Source organism: Oncorhynchus keta, chromosome 21 (genome assembly GCF_023373465.1).
Source record: "Oncorhynchus keta strain PuntledgeMale-10-30-2019 chromosome 21, Oket_V2, whole genome shotgun sequence".
Taxonomy (NCBI): Eukaryota; Metazoa; Chordata; class Actinopteri; order Salmoniformes; family Salmonidae; genus Oncorhynchus; species Oncorhynchus keta.
Genome location: NC_068441.1, coordinates 56,245,753 through 56,264,699, shown reverse-complemented (window position 1 = coordinate 56,264,699; position 18,947 = coordinate 56,245,753). Strand labels below are relative to the sequence as shown.

At 39.5% G+C, this 18,947-nt stretch overlaps 1 protein-coding gene across 6 annotated transcripts in view; it reads left to right on the top strand.

The window, feature by feature from the left end:
- The window catches only part of pxk (PX domain containing serine/threonine kinase), a 65,643-nt gene that overhangs the window by 888 nt on the left and 45,808 nt on the right, over positions 1 to 18,947 (top strand). For 5 of the 6 annotated variants that reach the window (XM_052474345.1, XM_052474343.1, XM_052474342.1 and 2 more), the window contains 6 exons: positions 7,414 to 7,464; positions 7,690 to 7,737; positions 8,268 to 8,454; positions 12,140 to 12,217; positions 17,913 to 17,986; positions 18,301 to 18,375. In XM_052474345.1, the coding sequence (XP_052330305.1) occupies positions 7,414 to 7,464; positions 7,690 to 7,737; positions 8,268 to 8,454; positions 12,140 to 12,217; positions 17,913 to 17,986; positions 18,301 to 18,375 (513 nt within the window). Of the gene's footprint in view, positions 1 to 215; positions 2,245 to 7,413; positions 7,465 to 7,689; positions 7,738 to 8,267; positions 8,455 to 12,139; positions 12,218 to 17,912; positions 17,987 to 18,300; positions 18,376 to 18,947 lie in introns of those variants that run through there. The other variant, XM_052474344.1, reaches the window with a different exon arrangement.

Sequence of the window (18,947 nt, the reverse complement as noted above, 5' to 3'; positions counted from 1 at the left end):
TTAAAAAAAAAAAAATTATATATATATATATATAATAAAATAAACCCAGTTTCGTTGTTGATCTCTTAACACTTAAAAAAAAATTTTTTTTTAAAAGGTTGTTTAAGTGTTTTGTTGTAACGACGTGTTTGTAAAGTGTTGATCGACCAGTTCGTCTGTTAATGGAAACGGCTGCTGTTGACATTCTGACAGTCAGCTGGATATTTAGCCAATAGCTCCTGTAGCCTAGTTCAGCTCAGGGGGTGTAAAGAGTCATTTACGGAAATAGGTTACTGCTTTAAAGAGTTAAAAACGACTAAACGTTTTAACTCGCCTAATAACTATTTTTGTTCTTGTCTTTTTTTTTTTTAGATAATGACAGCTGTTAGCTAAACCCGAACTAAAATGTAATGTATCGCTTATAAAAGGTGTGTGTGTGTGTGTGTGTGGGGCTTTTTGCTAAATAGTCATGTTGATGGTTGAGAGGTTTCCTTTTTACAGTCATTTTGTTGAGTCTTTCCACAATAAACACTGCCAAACGGTGTAAATAACGTTACTGGTAGACAAAATGCCACATCTTGATGATACAATTGTGTGTTGGGTAAAGTCAGGGTGAAATGATAACTTAAGGTAGCCTACATGGCTAACTAGATAATATGGATTTGAATCAGGGCCTTCGTGCACCCCAAATAAATAGTTTTGGGGGCACAAAGTACGTGTGAATGGCTTGGTACTTTTAAGGGTTTATTGCTAATGACGCCCTTTATCTAGTTTTCCACAATCCGGTGAACTTGTGGTTAGCATTTTTATTTATAATTTTTCAAAGACCAATCTGGAGCCATAATCCATTGTTTTATCTTTGTCTGCTTATCTTCTACCTAATGAGCAGAGGAGGCTGGTGGGAGGAGCTGTAGGTGGACAGCAGCATTGCAATGGAAGGTGTTAAACATTTAGAAACCACGTTTGACACCGTTCCATTTAATACGAGCCTGTCCAATAGCCCCTCCCACCAGCCTCCTCTGCTCTTGAGCTGTCTCTGTCCTGACTGGTGTATTTTTTTTTTTTAAATCTGGATAAAATAAACGTTCTCTTCATCTCTGCTAAACAAATCTGGGTAGAATAAACTGTTTCTCTGCGTCTCTACTAAAATCTGGGTAAAAGATTGAAAGGACATCTAGTTATTGCTTGCGTTTTTGAAGTCTACCAACATTGCCAGCAGGCATGCCACCTAATATAGTTAGACAAGCTAGCTACTTAGTTGATCGGAAACCTATCTGGGCTAGCTAAAGCCAACTATATAAAACTGCTAGGTGGCTGGTATTATTACAGAATTGTATTTTTACGTTGTTGTTTGTTTAAACAGGCAGGTGCCCTCTATGGGCATGACGTATCTGATGTGAATTTGAATGTCAATAAAGAATAGACTTCATTATACACTCAGGTGTGGTTGTTTTAAACTGGGATGTACCACAGTTTGCCGCCAGTATCACCTTTAGCACATTGAACAATAATGTTTATGTGAGTGGCATATAGCTTAGGCTCAGTGGTGTTTAAGTGGCCCGCAGTGGATTATGCTGGTGACGTTTAAACCAGACCTTTGGACCCTTGGCTTGTGTTAATTCCAGCTACTGTACTACCATGTCACCCTGTCAGACCTTAGATGTGTCCCAAATGACACCCTATATAGTACCCTACTTTTGTCCAGTGCCCTATGGGGATCTGGTCAAAAGTAGTGCACTACATAGGGAATAGGGTGCCATTTTGAGACGTATGCACAGTACTACCCACTCAGGCCTATAGTGTTAGCCTTCAGTTGCAGTGAATGATTTTGGGGGAACGCTATTTGAATACTTAGGTATCAGAGTAGAAGTGCTGATCTAGGATCAGGACTCCCCTCTCCATGTAATCATCTTCGTTATGATCTGAAAGGCAACACTGATTTTAGATCAGCACGCCTACTGCTAGATGAATATGTCCCTGGTTAACTTAGTATGTTTCACTGCATATTATCATAGAACATTGTGACTGGAGTGAAACGTTGTCGAGACGGATGAAGGATTGCTGACCACTGTGTCCTCTCCTATCGAAATATAACTACTAGAACAGTCTTGCCATGTTCCCGAGAGGCTTTAACCCTTCTAGTATTTCTTGTTCTATGTCGTCTCCTTTTATCCCTGTCTTCTGTGTTTTTTTGTTTTTTTTTGAGTGTGGGAGTAACGTCATCACGGAGGAATCACGTGAGACGGGCATGACAAGGAGACGACGGCAAGTTGATCTTAGTTAACCATGCCTCACATAAGACAGGGAAAGTTACTCCTGGATCCTAACACAATCCTTCTGTTTCCTAATGAAGTTTGATGAAGTGAAAATCATTCATAATAATTTCATGATGGATCCAGGCTAGGAGAAAGTAGGCCCTATCAATAATAATTTCTAATAATTATCTTTTTTCATCTCTTCTAGAAAAGTAGGCCATCAGTTCAGTAAGCCTTTGTCTCCAGGAGGAGAATTTAGTGAAGGACTGAATAGATCAAGCTTTTAGTGAAGGACTGAATAGATCAAGCTTTTAGTGAAGGACTGAATAGATCAAGCTTTTAGTGAAGGACTGAATAGATCAAGCTTTTAGTGAAGGACTGAATAGATCAAGCTTTTTGTGAAGGACTGACTAGATCAAGCTTTTAGTGAAGGACTGACTAGATCAAGCTTTTAGTGAAGGACTGAATAGATCAAGCTTTTAGTGAAGGACTGAATAGATCAAGCTTTTAGTGAAGGACTGAATAGATCAAGCTTTTAGTGAAGGACTGAATAGATCAAGCTTTTAGTGAAGGACTGAATAGATCAAGCTTTTAGTGAAGGACTGAATAGATCAAGCTTTTAGTGAAGGACTGAATAGATCAAGCTTTTAGTGAAGGACTGAATAGATCAAGCTTTTAGTGAAGGACTGAATAGATCAAGCTTTTAGTGAAGGACTGAATAGATCAAGCTTGTGACTCTAAACTTTATGGATGAATTTGCTGTTTGTTTTGGTTGTGTTTTAGATTATTTTGTGCATAATATAAATTAATGGTAAATTATCTATTGTGTCATTTTTGGATTCACTTTTATTGTTAATCAAATCAAATTTATTTGTCACATACACATGGTTAGCAGATGTTAATGCGAGTTTAGCAAAATGCTTGAGAATAGAATATGTTAATGAGAATAGAATGTTTCGTAACATTTCTTCATTAATGTGGATGCTAATCCTGAATGACGTGTGAATAATGATGCTTCAGAAAGTTAGAGAAACACAAATATCATACTTCCCCAACAATGCCAACCTCCCCTTGTTTTATAAAATGCTAACCTCCCCTGTTATTGTAATGGTGAGAGGTTAGCATGTCTTGGGGGTATGATATGAAATGCTAACCTCCAGTTATTGTAATGGTGAGAGGTTAGCATTTTATATCATACCCACAAGACATGCTAACCTCTAACCATTATAATAACGGGAGGTTAGCATTTTATATCATACCCCCAAGACATGCCAACCTCCCCTTGTTTTATAAAATGCTAACCTCCCCTGTTATTGTAATGGTGAGAGTTTAGCATGTCTTGGGGGTATGATATAAAATGCTAACCTCCCCTGTTATTGTAATGGTGAGAGGTTAGCATGTCTTGGGGGTATGATATAAAATGCTAACCTCCCGTTATTGTAATGGTGAGAGGTTAGCATGTCTTGGGGGTATGATATAAAATGCTAACCTCCCGTTATTGTAATGGTGAGAGGTTAGCATGTCTTGGGGGTATGATATAAAATGCTAACCTCCCGTTATTGTAATGGTGAGAGGTTAGCATGTCTTTGGGGTATGATATAAAATGCTAACCTCCCCTGTTATTGTAATGGTGAGAGGATAGCATGTCTTGGGGGTATGATATAAAATGCTAACCTCCCGTTATTGTAATGGTTAGAGGTTAGCATGTCTTGGGGGTATGATATAAAATGCTAACCTCCAGTTATTGTAATGGTGAGAGGTTAGCATGTCTTGGGGGTGTGATATAAAATGCTAACCTCCCGTTATTGTAATGGTGAGAGGATAGCATGTCTTGGGGGTATGATATAAAATGCTAACCTCCCGTTATTGTAATGGTTAGAGGTTAGCATGTCTTGTGGGTATGATATAAAATGCTAACCTCCCGTTATTTTAATGGTGAGAGGTTAGCATGTCTTGGGGGTATGATATAAAATGCTCACCTCCCGTTATTGTAATGGTGAGAGGTTAGCATGTCTTGTGGGTATGATATAAAATGCTGACCTCTCCTGTTATTGTAATGGTGAGAGGTTAGCATGTCTTGGGGGTATGATATAAAATGCTGACCTCCCCTGTTATTGTAATGGTGAGAGGTTAGCATGTCTTGGGGGTATGATATAAAATGCTAACCTCCCCTGTTATTGTAATGGTTGTCCTTCTGTAGCTCAGTTGGTAGAGCATGGCGCTTGTAACGCCAGGGTAGTGGGTTCGATTCCCGGGACCACCCATACGTAGAATGTATGCACACATGACTGTAAGTCGCTTTGGATAAAAGCGTCTGCTAAATGGCATATATTATTATTATTATTATATTAATGGTGAGAGGTTAGCATATCTTGGGGGTATGATATAAAATGCTAACCTCCCGTTATTTTAATGGTTAGAGGTTAGCATGTCTTGGGGGTATGATATAAAATGCTAACCTCCAGTTATTGTAATGGTGAGAGGTTAGCATGTCTTGGGGGTATGATATAAAATGCTAACCTCCCGTTATTGTAATGGTGAGAGGTTAGCATGTCTTTGGGGTATGATATAAAATGCTAACCTCCCCTGTTATTGTAATGGTGAGAGGATAGCATGTCTTGGGGGTATGATATAAAATGCTAACCTCCAGTTATTGTAATGGTGAGAGGTTAGCATGTCTTTGGGGTATGATATAAAATGCTAACCTCCCCTGTTATTGTAATGGTGAGAGGATAGCATGTCTTTGGGGTATGATATAAAATGCTAACCTCCCCTGTTATTGTAATGGTGAGAGGATAGCATGTCTTGGGGGTATGATATAAAATGCTAACCTCCAGTTATTGTAATGGTGAGAGGTTAGCATGTCTTTGGGGTATGATATAAAATGCTAACCTCCCCTGTTATTGTAATGGTGAGAGGATAGCATGTCTTGGGGGTATGATATAAAATGCTAACCTCCCCTGTTATTGTAATGGTGAGAGGATAGCATGTCTTGGGGGTATGATATAAAATGCTAACCTCCCGTTATTGTAATGGTTAGAGGTTAGCATGTCTTGTGGGTATGATATAAAATGCTAACCTCCCGTTATTTTAATGGTGAGAGGTTAGCATGTCTTGGGGGTATGATATAAAATGCTAACCTCCCGTTATTGTAATGGTGAGAGGTTAGCATGTCTTTGGGGTATGATATAAAATGCTAACCTCCCCTGTTATTGTAATGGTGAGAGGATAGCATGTCTTGGGGGTATGATATAAAATGCTAACCTCCCGTTATTGTAATGGTTAGAGGTTAGCATGTCTTGTGGGTATGATATAAAATGCTAACCTCCCGTTATTTTAATGGTGAGAGGTTAGCATGTCTTGGGGGTATGATATAAAATGCTAACCTCCCCTGTTATTTTAATGGTGAGAGGTTAGCATGTCCTGGGGGTGTGAGATTTGTGCTGGCGTACAGAGTCAAAACAACAACGTGTTTCACTGTCCCAGTACTGTTGGAGCTCTGTGTGTATGTGTATATACAGTTGAAGTCGCAAGTTTACATACACTTAGGTTGGAGTCATTAAAACCTGTTTTTCAACCACTCCACAAATGTCTTGTTAACAAACTATAGTTTTGGCAAGTTGGTTAGGACATCTACTTTGTGCATGACACAAATAATTTTTCCAACAATTGTTTACAGTCAGATTATTTCCATTATAATTCACTGTATCTCAATTCCAGTGGGTCAGAGGTTTACATACATAATTTGAGTCAATTGGAGTTGTACCTGTGGATGTATTTCAAGGCCTACCTTCAAACTCAGTGCCTCTTTGCTTGGAATCATGGGAAAATCAAAATAAATCCGCCAAGACCTCAGAAAATAAATTGCAGACCTCCACAAGTCTGATTCATCCTTGGGAGCAATTTCCAAATGCCTGAAGGTACCACTTTCATCTGTACAAACAATAGTACCCAAGTATAAACACCATGGGACCACGCAGCCGTCATACCGCTCAGGAAGGAGCTCTGACATTTCTGTCTCCTAGAGATGAACGTACTTTGGTGCGAAAAGTGCAAATCAATCCCAGAACAACAGCAGCGAACCTTGTGAAGATGCTGAAGGAAACAGGTACAAAACTATCTATATCCACAGTAAAACGAGTCCTGTATCGACATAACCTGAAAGGCCGCTTAGCAAGGAAGAAGCCACTGTTCCAAAACCGCCATAAAAAAGCCAGACTACAGTTTACAACTGCACATACTTTTTGGAGAAATGTACTTTGGTCTGATTAAATAAAAATAGAACTGTTTGGCCATAATCACAATATGATCATAATGATCATATGTTTGGAGTATAAAGGGGGAGGCTTGCAAGCCGAAGAACATCATCCCAACTGTGAAGCACCGGGGTGGCAGCGTCATGTTGTGGGGGTGCTTTGCTGCAGAAGGGACTGGTGCACTTTACAAAATAGATGGCCTCATGAGAAAGGAAAATTAGGTGGATATATTGAAGCAACATCTCAAGACATCAGTCAGGAATATAAAGCTTGGTCACAAATGGGTCTTCCAAATGGACAATGACCCCAAGCATACTTCCAAAGTTGTGGCAAAATGGCTTAAGGACAACAAAGTCAAGGTATTGGAGTGACCATCACAAAGCGTGTGTGAGCAAGGAGGCCTACAAACCTGACTCAGTTACACCAGCTCTGTCAGGAGGCCTACAAACCTGACTCAGTTACACCAGCTTTGTCAAGAGAAATGTGCCAAAATTCACCCAACTCATTGTGGGACGCTTGTGGAAGGCTACCCAAAACATTTGACCCCTGTCTAACCATTTTAAAGGCAATGCTACCAAATACTAATTGAGTGTATGTAAACTTCTGACCCGCTGGCAATGTGATGAAAGATATAAAAGCTGAAATAACTTATTCTCTCTACTATTATTCTGACATTTCACATTCTTAAAATAAAGTGGTGATCCTAACTAACCTAAGACAGAGAATTTTTACTAGGGTTAAATGTCAGGAATGGTGAAAAACTGAGTTGAAATGTATTTGGCTAAAGTGTATGTATACTTCTGATTTAAACTGTGTGTGTGTGTATATATATATAATCTAGGCTCTACATATGAGACGAATAGCTTTGATAAATCATACCACAAAAATAATCATTTCCTGTCCCTTTTTCATTTCCTGTCCAGGAATACATCATTCGAGTACAAAGGGGTGTGTGTACAGAAAACAGTTGGCAGGTAAATAAGAATCTTTTTTTTTTTTTTTTGCCTACTTTAAACCTCAAACTATCTGCCTCAATTAGACTTTTTGTTCTTCAACATATTTTCATGTTGTACTGTAAATAAGATTAGAAATCTATTTTCACCTTTTTTTCTTTTTTAACTGAGCTCTCTCTCAACCTCAAAGAATCCTTTTGGTTGTTTTATTCTTCCCACAATTCAACCTGTTTCTTGTTGTTGCAGGTCATAAAGCGATACAGCGACTTTGATATGCTGAATAGCAGTTTGTTGGTAAGTGCGGCTTGACTTCCACCGGTACAAAGAGGTCACAAGTGCCTTTTCCCACACCACATCTGTCTGGGTCCAAAATGGCACCCTATTCCCTACATAGCTCACTACTTTGGACCAGCACCCTATTCCCTACATAGCTCACTACTTTGGACCAGCACCCTATGGGAATGGGGTGCCATTTGGGAAGCAAACTTTGTGTTTTTATGAAGGCGATGTGTTCATACTGAGTATTCTTCGGTGGTCATTACACATTTTTGAGAAGCCGTCGTTAAAAGGAAGCTGAGGTTTCTGCTGAGGTTTTACCAGCTCATTTCCTGACCATTATCCATTCTGTGAACCCTACATTCCTATGTGTCAACTCGTTCTTTATCTCTTTATCTATCTCATTCTCTCTCGTTCTCTCTCCCACTCATTCTCTCTCTCCCCTCTCGCTGTCCTCCTCATTCTCTCTCGCTCTCTCCTCCTCATTCTCTCTCGCTTTCTCTCCCTTTTCCTACCCCCCCATCCCTCTATCCAACCTCGTCCCCCAGGTCTCTGGCGTCAGCCTGCCTCTACCACCTAAGAAGTTGCTAGGTAACATGGACAGGGAGTTCATAGCAGAGAGACAGAGAGGACTACAGGTCTACTTAGACTTTATTACTCAGCATCACATCCTAGCCACCTGCCAACTGGTCAAGAAGTTCCTCGACACCAACAACTACTCTGCCAACTACACAGGTGTGTGAACTCTTAGGGTTGAGGGGCGTGTCTAGCATTGGTGTGATACAGGGTTTGGTGGGTGTGTCTAGCATGGGTGTGATACAGGGTTTGGTGGGTGTGTCTAGCATGGGTGTGATACAGGGTTTGGTGGGTGTGTCTAGCATGGGTGTGATACAGGGTTTGGTGGGTGTGTCTAGCATGGGTGTGATACAGGGTTTGGTGGGTGTGTCTAACATGGGTGTGATACAGGGTTTGGTGGGTGTGTCTAGCATGGGTGTGATACAGGGTTTGGTGGGTGTGATGGGCGTGTCTAGCATGGGTGTGATACAGGGTTTGGTGGGTGTGTCTAGCATGGGTGTGATACAGTGTGTCAGTTAGGAAAATGTGGTGTTGACATACAGGGTTTGGTTTATTATAATATGGGTTAAGGGTTTGGTGGGCGGTCTAACATGGGTTGAAAGGGTTTGATGGGCAGTGTCTAGCATGGGTGTGATACAGTGTGTCAGAAGAACAAAATGTGGTTTTGGACATACGGTTTTCTAATGATCAATTTGCCTTTGTCCGTGTTAAAAACACCAGGGGTTCTAAACCTTTTCAGCCTGGGACCCAAATGAGAAATGCTGGTTTTCCTAGGCAAAGTGAGCAAAATAAAAGCTATACATATCTCATTTCTGGCCAATAAAAATAAAAAAATGCAATATAGACAAAACAAATAACAATGACGTTAAATATCTATTCATGTTTATTTCCCCCCCCCCCCATTAAAAACATTTAAGTCTTACATATCTGTTTAGGTTGTAACTGTTGCTGTTAAAATACAATAAATCATTTTCATTCTGAACTGGAATAAACTGATTGATCCCATCACACAGACGTCAACCAGAAAACACACAGTCCTAATGATAGCATGTCTGTTCTGGGCTCTGTTTTTGACATTTGTAACACTGAGGTTCTATTCAGCCTTAGAGACTGTTTCTGTCTGTTCTGTTTAAAGCATGGAGTTGAGAACAGAGTTGTGCGAAACTTTTCAGTTTCTGCTAACTTTCTCAGTCAGGAAAGACCACTTCATTTGTAGATGGAACAATCCAGAACTGACGAGTGGGTTCTCAGTCAGAAGAGACCACTTCCTGTATGTAGATGAACAACCCAGAACTGTGTTTTGGGTTCTCAGTCAGGCAGGAGACCACAAATGCTGATGGAACAATCCAGAACTCAACTAGTGGGTAAAGAAGGCCAGGAGACCACTTCCTGTTGTTAATTAGAACAGAACTGTGTTTGGGTTCTCAGTCATAACAAAACTTCATTTGTAGATGGAACAACTTTGAACTTTGTACCGTGGGTTCTCAGTTAGCAGGAGACCACTTCCTGGGGTGGAACAACCCAGAACTGTTCAGCCTGGGACCCAAATGAGAACTTTCTGTTTTAGATGGGACCCAGAACTGTGAAAATATACAACTATACATATCTGTACATTTCATTGCCTGTATGGAAAACAAATGCAGAGACAAAAACAAATAACAAGTTAAATATCTATTCATGTTTATTGGAACATTAAAAACATTTAAGTCTTACAGGAGACCATCTGTTTAGATGGAACAACCCAGAACTGTTAAAATACAGGAGAAATCATTTTCATTGGAACAAATAAACTGTGAGTTGATCCCATCACACAGACCACAACCTGTTGAAAACACACAGAACTGTGAGAGCATGGGTTCTGTTCTGGAGACCACTTCCTGTTTTGGAACAACCCAGAACTGTGAGAGTGGGTTCTCAGCCTTGAGAACTGTTTCTGTCTGTAGATGGTTTAAAAGAACTGTCAGAGTGGGTTCTGAGAACAGCAGGGACCACTTCCTGTTGTAAATGGAACAACCAGAACATCTGCTGCTTTCTCAGTCAGGCAGGAGACCACTTCCTGTTGTAGATGGAACAATCCAGAACTGTGAGAGTGGGTTCTCAGTCAGGCAGGAGACCACTTCATGTTGTAGATGGAACAACCCAGAACTGTGAGAGTGGGTTCTCAGTCAGGCAGGAGACCACTTCCTGTTGTAGATGGAACAACCCAGAACTGTGAGAGTGGGTTTACCTCAAAAAAGCATCTTGCTTCAATCAGTTTATTCCAACTAAGAATAACTATTATTATTGTATTTTAACAGCAACAGTTCCAACCTAGACTAGTTTTCAACAATACTTTCTACAGTACAGATGTACAGTGGGCCTGATCATGTTTCATCTGTACTGTTACTATGGTTACACTATCAGTAGCTGGCTTGCTTTGGCTAACGTTAGCTATTAGCTGTGTACAAGGCCATGGGATTGTTCGAAAGAGAAACTCACATCTACTAAGTACTATGAGAGTTAGTTAGTACTCCCTTATTTCTGCTTATTTTTTTTATATTTTATTTTACCTTTTATTTAACCAGGCAAGTCAGTTAAGAACAAATTCTTATTTTCAATGACAGCCTAGGAACAGTGGGTTAACTGTGTTGTTCAGGGGCAGAATGACAGATTTGTATCTTGTCAGCTCGGGGATTTGAACTTGCAACCTTGCGGTTACTAGTCCAACTCTCTAACCCTGTCGCCCCAAATCATCACCTGTTATAAAATGATGACAATTCCTTGATAGCTGACTGACTTTTCCACTGTCGAAGCCCTGTTTCCCGAAGCCCTGTTTCCCGAAGCCCTGTTTCCCGAAGCCCTGTTTCCCGAAGCCCTGTTTCCCGAATCCCTGTTTCCCGAAGCCCTGTTTCCCGAAGCCCTGTTTCCCGAAGCCTTCTGCCCTGTTCTGAAAGAACTTCCTGGGTTTACCGTCATGCCGTGGACGTTTGATCGGGACGTGTCGTTTTATTACATTTGTTCGTTATTCGAGACTCATTACTAAGCACAAAACACATTGTGGGCGCTCCTCCTTAAAAGTTTGTTTTTTGAAGGAGAGAGAAACTAATCGCTGAGTATGCGTTTCAAAACAATTGAGCTCAGTCAGAATTTGTGGCGTTGCATGAGTCCATTTGATGACAGCGGTGAGTGATGGCGAGTGGGAGCGACAAGTCAGTGACGGACAGCACATCATCAATCTACTGTTGAACGACAGCGCTGCATCGTGTGTCGCGGAGTGAGCTTCCAAGAAAAAAACGACCTGGTTAACCGCTGAGCACACGGGCATCTCCCTCTCCCATTCACACAGCTGCCAAACTGAGCAGAGAGCTGCTTGAGCAGACGGCGCACTGAACAGAGAGCGCAGATGCACAGAGAGCGCAGATGCACTTGGCCAAATCAATTCCAGTAATTAATGAAATAATTACACTGACACGTCGCGACCCACTATCAACAGGTCAGAGACCCGTACTTTCAGAGAGGCTGAGCTAACACGACGTGCCATTGCAACACAGGCGTGATGGTTGCTGTTAATAATGGTCTGTACGCCTATGTAGATATTCCATTAAAAAATCAGCCGTTTCCAGCTACAAAAGTCATTTACAACATTAACAATGTCACACAACATTACACTGTATTTCTGATCAATTTGATGTTATTTTAAATGGACAAAAAAAAAAAATGTTTTGCTTTTCTTTCAAAAACATGGACATTTCTAAGTGACCCCAAACTTTTGAAGGGTAGTGGTATATTTTGAGTTGATAAATTGGGTAATTGTTGTTGATATGGAAGGTTGTCACACTGACCCTCGTCTCCTCCTCCTTGACAGAAATCGCCTTACAGCAGGTATCCATGTTCTTCAGGTCGGATCCTAAGTGGGAAGTGGTGGAGCCTCTGAAAGACATTGGTAAGTTTTAAGGATTTTATTTAATCTTTTATTTAACTAGGCAAGTCAGTTAAGAACATTTATTCTTATTTACAAAGACAGATAACCAAACTGGAAAAAAGGCCTCCTGAGGAGACGGGGACTTGCATGCACATTTAAATATAGGACAAAACACACATCACGACGAGAGACAACACAACACTAGAGACAACACAACACATCACGACGAGAGACAACACAACACTACATAAAGAGAGACCAAAGACACCACAACACTACATAAAGAGACCTAAGACAACACAACACTACATAAAGAGAGACAACACAACACTACATAAAGAGAGACCAAAGACACCACAACACTACATAAAGAGACCTAAGACAACACAACACTACATAAAGAGAGACAACACAACACTACATAAAGAGAGACAACACAACACTACATAAAGAGACAACACAACACTACATAAAGAGAGACAACACAACACTACATAGAGACAACACAACACTACATAGAGACAACACAACACTACATAGAGACAACACAACACTACATAGAGACAACACAACACTACATAGAGACAACACAACACTACATAAAGAGAGACAACACAACACTACATAAAGAGAGACAACACAACACTACATAAAGAGAGACAACACAACACTACATAAAGAGAGACAACACAACACTACATAAAGAGAGACAACACAACACTACATAAAGAGAGACAACACAACACTACATAAAGAGAGACAACACAACACATCACGACGAGAGACAACACAACACATCACGACGAGAGACAACACAACACTACATAAAGAGAGACAACACAACACTACATAAAGAGAGACAACACAACACTACATAAAGAGAGACAACACAACACAACACTACATAAAGAGAGACAACACAACACTACATAAAGAGAGACAACACAACACTACATAAAGAGAGACAACACAACACTACATAAAGAGAGACAACACAACACTACATAAAGAGAGACAACACAACACTACATAAAGAGAGACAACACAACACTACATAAAGAGAGACAACACAACACTACATAAAGAGAGACAACACAACACTACATAAAGAGAGACAACACAACACTACATAAAGAGAGACAACACAACACTACATAAAGAGAGACAACACAACACTACATAAAGAGAGACAACACAACACTACATAAAGAGAGACAACACAACACTACATAAAGAGAGACAACACAACACTACATAAAGAGAGACAACACAACACTACATAAAGAGAGACAACACAACACTACATAAAGAGAGACAACACAACACTACATAAAGAGAGACAACACAACACTACATAAAGAGAGACAACACAACACTACATAAAGAGAGACAACACAACACTACATAAAGAGAGACAACACAACACTACATAAAGAGAGACAACACAACACTACATAAAGAGAGACAACACAACACTACATAAAGACCTAAGACAACACAACACTACATAAAGAGAGACAACACAAAGAGAGACAACACAACACTACATAAAGAGAGACAACACAACATTACATAAAGAGAGACAACACAACACTACATAAAGAGAGACAACACAACACTACATAAAGAGAGACAACACAACACTACATAAAGAGAGACAACACAACACTACATAAAGAGAGACAACACAACACTACATAAAGAGAGACAACACAACACTACAGAGAGACAACACAACACTACATAAAGAGAGACAACACAACACTACATAAAGAGAGACAACACAACACTACATAAAGAGAGATAACACAACACTACATAAAGAGAGACAACACTACACTACATAAAGAGAGACAACACAACACAACACTACATAAAGAGAGACAACACAACACTACATAAAGAGAGACAACACAACACTACATAAAGAGAGACAACACAACACTACATAAAGAGAGACAACACAACACTACATAAAGAGAGACAACACAACACTACATAAAGAGAGACAACACAACACTACATAAAGAGAGACAACACAACACTACATAAAGAGAGACAACACAACACTACATAAAGAGAGACAACACAACACTACAAAGAGAGACAACACAACACTACATAAAAAGAGACAACACAACACTACATAAAGAGAGACAACACTACATAAAGAGAGACAACACAACACTACATAAAGAGAGACAACACAACACTACATAAAGAGAGACAACACACACTACATAAAGAGAGACAACACAACACTACATAAAGAGAGACAACACAACACTACATAAAGAGAGACGACACAACACTACATAAAGAGAGACAACACAACACTACATAAAGAGAGACAACACAACACTACATAAAAGAGAGACCATAAAGAGACAACACAACACTACATAAAGAGAGACAACACTACATAAAAAGACCTAAGACAACACAACACTACATAAAGAGAGACAACACAACACTACATAAAGAGAGACAACACAACACTAAAAGAGACCTAAGACAACACAACACTACATAAAGAGAGACAACACAACACTACATAAAGAGAGACAACACAACACTACATAAAGAGAGACAACACAACACTACATAAAGAGAGACGACACAACACTACATAAAGAGAGACATAAGACAACACTACATAAAGAGAGACAACACAACACTACATAAAGAGAGACAACACAACACTACATAAGAGAGACAACACAACACATCATAAAGAGAGACAACACAACACATCATAAAGAGAGACAACACAACACATCACGACGAGAGACAACACAGTACATGAGCAGCAACACCACATGACAACACAGCATACATAGCAGAAACACATGACAACACAGCATAAAGGTAGCAACACCACATGACAAACACAGCATAAAGGTAGCAACACAACACTACATGACAACAACAGCATGGTAGCAACACCACATGACATACACAGCATGGTAGCAACACAACATGACAACACAGCAACAGCAACACCACATGACAACACAGCATGGTAGCAACACACACATGACAACACAGCATGGTAGCAACACCACATGACAACACAGCATGGTAGCAACACCACATGACAACACAGCATGGTAGCAACACCACATGACAACACAGCATGGTAGCAACACCACATGACAACACAGCATGGTAGCAACACCACATGACAACACAGCATGGTAGCAACACCACATGACAACACAGCATGGTAGCAACACCACATGACGACATGGTAGCAACACCACATGGTACAAAACATTATTGGGCACAAAAAACAGCACAAAGGTCAAGAAGGTAGAGACAACAATGCATCAGGCAAAGCAGCCACAACTGTCAGTAAGAGTGTCCATGATTGAGTCATTGAATGAAGAGATTGAGATAAAACTGTCCAGTTTGAGTGTTTGTTGCAGCTCGTTCCAGTCGCTAGCTGCAGTGAACTGAATAGACGAGCGACCCAGGAATGTGTGTGCTTTGGGGATCTTTAACAGAATGTGACTGGCAGAACGGGTGGAGGATGAGGGCTGCAGTAGATATCTCAGATAGGTGCGAGTGAGACCTAAGAGGGTTTTATAAATAAGAATCAACCAGTGGGTCTTGCGATTGGTATAGAGAGATGACCAGTTTACAGAGAGTATATTGATGCGTCCTATAAGGAGCATTAGTAACAAATCTGATGGCCGAATGGTAAAGAACATCTAGCCACTCGAGTATGAGACTGTATTATCTGCATGTAAATGGATGAGCGAGATTCCTACTTCCTGAGCTTTGTTGATGTAAATTGAGATGAGCGTGGGGCCTAGGATCGAGCCTTGGGGTACTCCCTTGCTGAGAGGCAGTGGCTGAGACAGCAGATTTTATGACTTTATACACTGCACTCTTTGAGAGAGGTAGTTAGCAAACCAGGCCAAAGACCCCTCAGAGATACCAATACTCCTTAACTGGCTCACAAGAATGGAATGGTCTACCGTATCAAAAGCTTTGGTCAAGTCAATGAAAGTAGCAGCAATAAGTAACGTTGTAATAACGTAATAATACAGACAAGATAGCATTATAATAAGGCTGTATGACACATTATTTATCATCATAGATTGGTTTACAAAAACAAAACAAATTGATAATTGAGCCGTATAAAAAGACATAATAGCATTATAATATGGCTGTAATAACATGACAGCATTATAATCAGGCATGTTAACATGTTATTACAGCCTAATTAAAATGTTATGTCTGTCATTACAGCCTGATTATAATGCCATGTCTGTCATTACAGCCTGATTATAATGCCATGTCTGTCATTACAGCCTGATTATAATGCCATGTCTGTCATTACAGCCTGATTATAATGCTATGTCTGTCATTACAGCCTGATTATAATGCTGTCATTACAGCCTGATTATAATGCTGTCATTACAGCCTGATTATAATGCTGTCATTACAGCCTGATTATAATGCTGTCATTACAGCCTGATTATAATGCTGTCATTACAGCCTGATTATAATGCTGTCATTACAGCCTGATTATAATGCTGTCATTACAGCCTGATTATAATGCTGTCATTACAGCCTGATTATAATGCTGTCATTACAGCCTGATTATAAGTCTGTCATTACAGCCTGATTATAAGTCTGTCATTACAGCCTGATTATAAGTCTGTCATTACAGCCTGATTATAATGCTGTCATTACAGCCTGATTATAATGCTGTCATTACAGCCTGATTATAATGCTGTCATTACAGCCTGATTATAATGCTGTCATTACAGCCTGATTATAATGCTGTCATTACAGCCTGATTATAATGCTGTCATTACAGCCTGATTATAAGTCTGTCATTACAGCCTGATTATAAGTCTGTCATTACAGCCTGATTATAATGCTGTCATTACAGCCTGATTATAATGCTGTCATTACAGCCTGATTATAATGCTGTCATTACAGCCTGATTATAGTGCTGTCATTACAGCCTGATTATAGTGCTGTCATTACAGCCTGATTATAGTGCTGTCATTACAGCCTGATTATAGTGCTGTCATTACAGCCTGATTATAATGCTGTCATTACAGCCTGATTATTCTATTATAATAAGGCTGTAATATGATAATAAAGCGCTAAATATCCTATTAGGGCTGTATAATAACATTGTAGTGATTTTTAAAGATTCTAAACAGCCTCAGTGTTCTTATAACAGGAGTGATTTATAAAAATGTCAGGAAATATAATAATATAATCTGTCGTCTCCGTGGATGTCGTGACTGTCGTTTTCTCGTCTCCGTTGCTCCAGGAGGAATATTAAGGGACAGGTCAATGTCATGTTACTGCTCTAACATGGGAGTGACACACCTGATGCTTATTATTAGTATGGACGGAACACCTTGAAGTGTTTTTTTTTTCATAAAAACTCGGATATCCTCAAAGTGCTTTTGTAAATAAAGCGAGGTGAATTGATTTCATAATTAAGTGGACTAAATCCCCGGTCGCCCGAAGACATTGGATGTCGATTTAAGGCAGCCCCGCCCCTCTCTGATTCAGAGGGGTTGGGTTAAATGCAGAACACACATTTCAGTTGAATGCATTCAGTTGTACAACTAAGTATCCCCCCTTTTCCCTCTAAATTGATTGGTTATGCACCAACTCTGTTGACCATGAACTCACCATTGTGACTCAAATGTGATATTAAAATGTTTTTATCATCTTTCAGGGTGGAGGATACGGAAGAAATATTTCTTAATCAAAAACAAAGAACAACCCAAAGAACGCCAAGTGTTGAGTTGGGTAAGTCTGCTGTTTACTGTTACTGTTGGTACTTTTTAATCAATTATTTTAGAACTTCATTGTCATCTTATAGCTGCTTTACAATGCGAAGGTACAGAGAGGTAGAATCAAAACCTGTTTTATACTGCAGGTACAACTATTCTTGGGCCAGGCGCTGACTGGTTTTCACTTGCTAGCGACAGACAATTGTCGTTTTGGTATTTGCATTTTATAGTTCTAAAGTAATTCTAGCCTGTATTGTGTTCCTATATCACCTGGAGTTTTTTTGGCTGGTAAAGTATGTGTTAAGTTTATGTGGTTTTGTTGTTGCACAGGTTGACTTGGGTCCAGATAAATTCCTGTCAGACAAAGACCTTCAGTCGACCATGAAGCTCCTACCCAGCCTCACTGTACGTATACTCTTTGAAAATAGATTTGTGGATAGCAGATTTCTTCTACCCACTCTCGGTATGTATGGTATGTATGTATGTATGTGTGTATGTATGTTATGTATGGTATGTTATGTATGGTATGTTATGTATGGTATGTTATGTATGGTATGTTATGTATGGTATGTTATGTATGGTATGTTATGTATGGTATGTTATGTATGGTATGTTATGTATGTATGTTATGTATGGTATGTATGGTATGTTATGTATGTATGGTATGTTATGTATGTATGGTATGTTATGTATGGTATGTTATGTATGGTATGTTATGTATGGTATGTTATGTATGGTATGTTATGTATGGTATGTTATGTATGGTATGTTATGTATGGTATGTTATGTATGTATGTTATGTATGTATTATGTATGTATGGTATGGTATGTTATGTATGTATGGTATGTATGTATGGTATGTTATGTATGGTATGTTATGTATGTATGTTATGTATGTATGTATGTATTATGTATGGTATGTTATGTATGGTATGGTATGTATGTATGTATGTTATGTATGGTATGTTATGTATGTA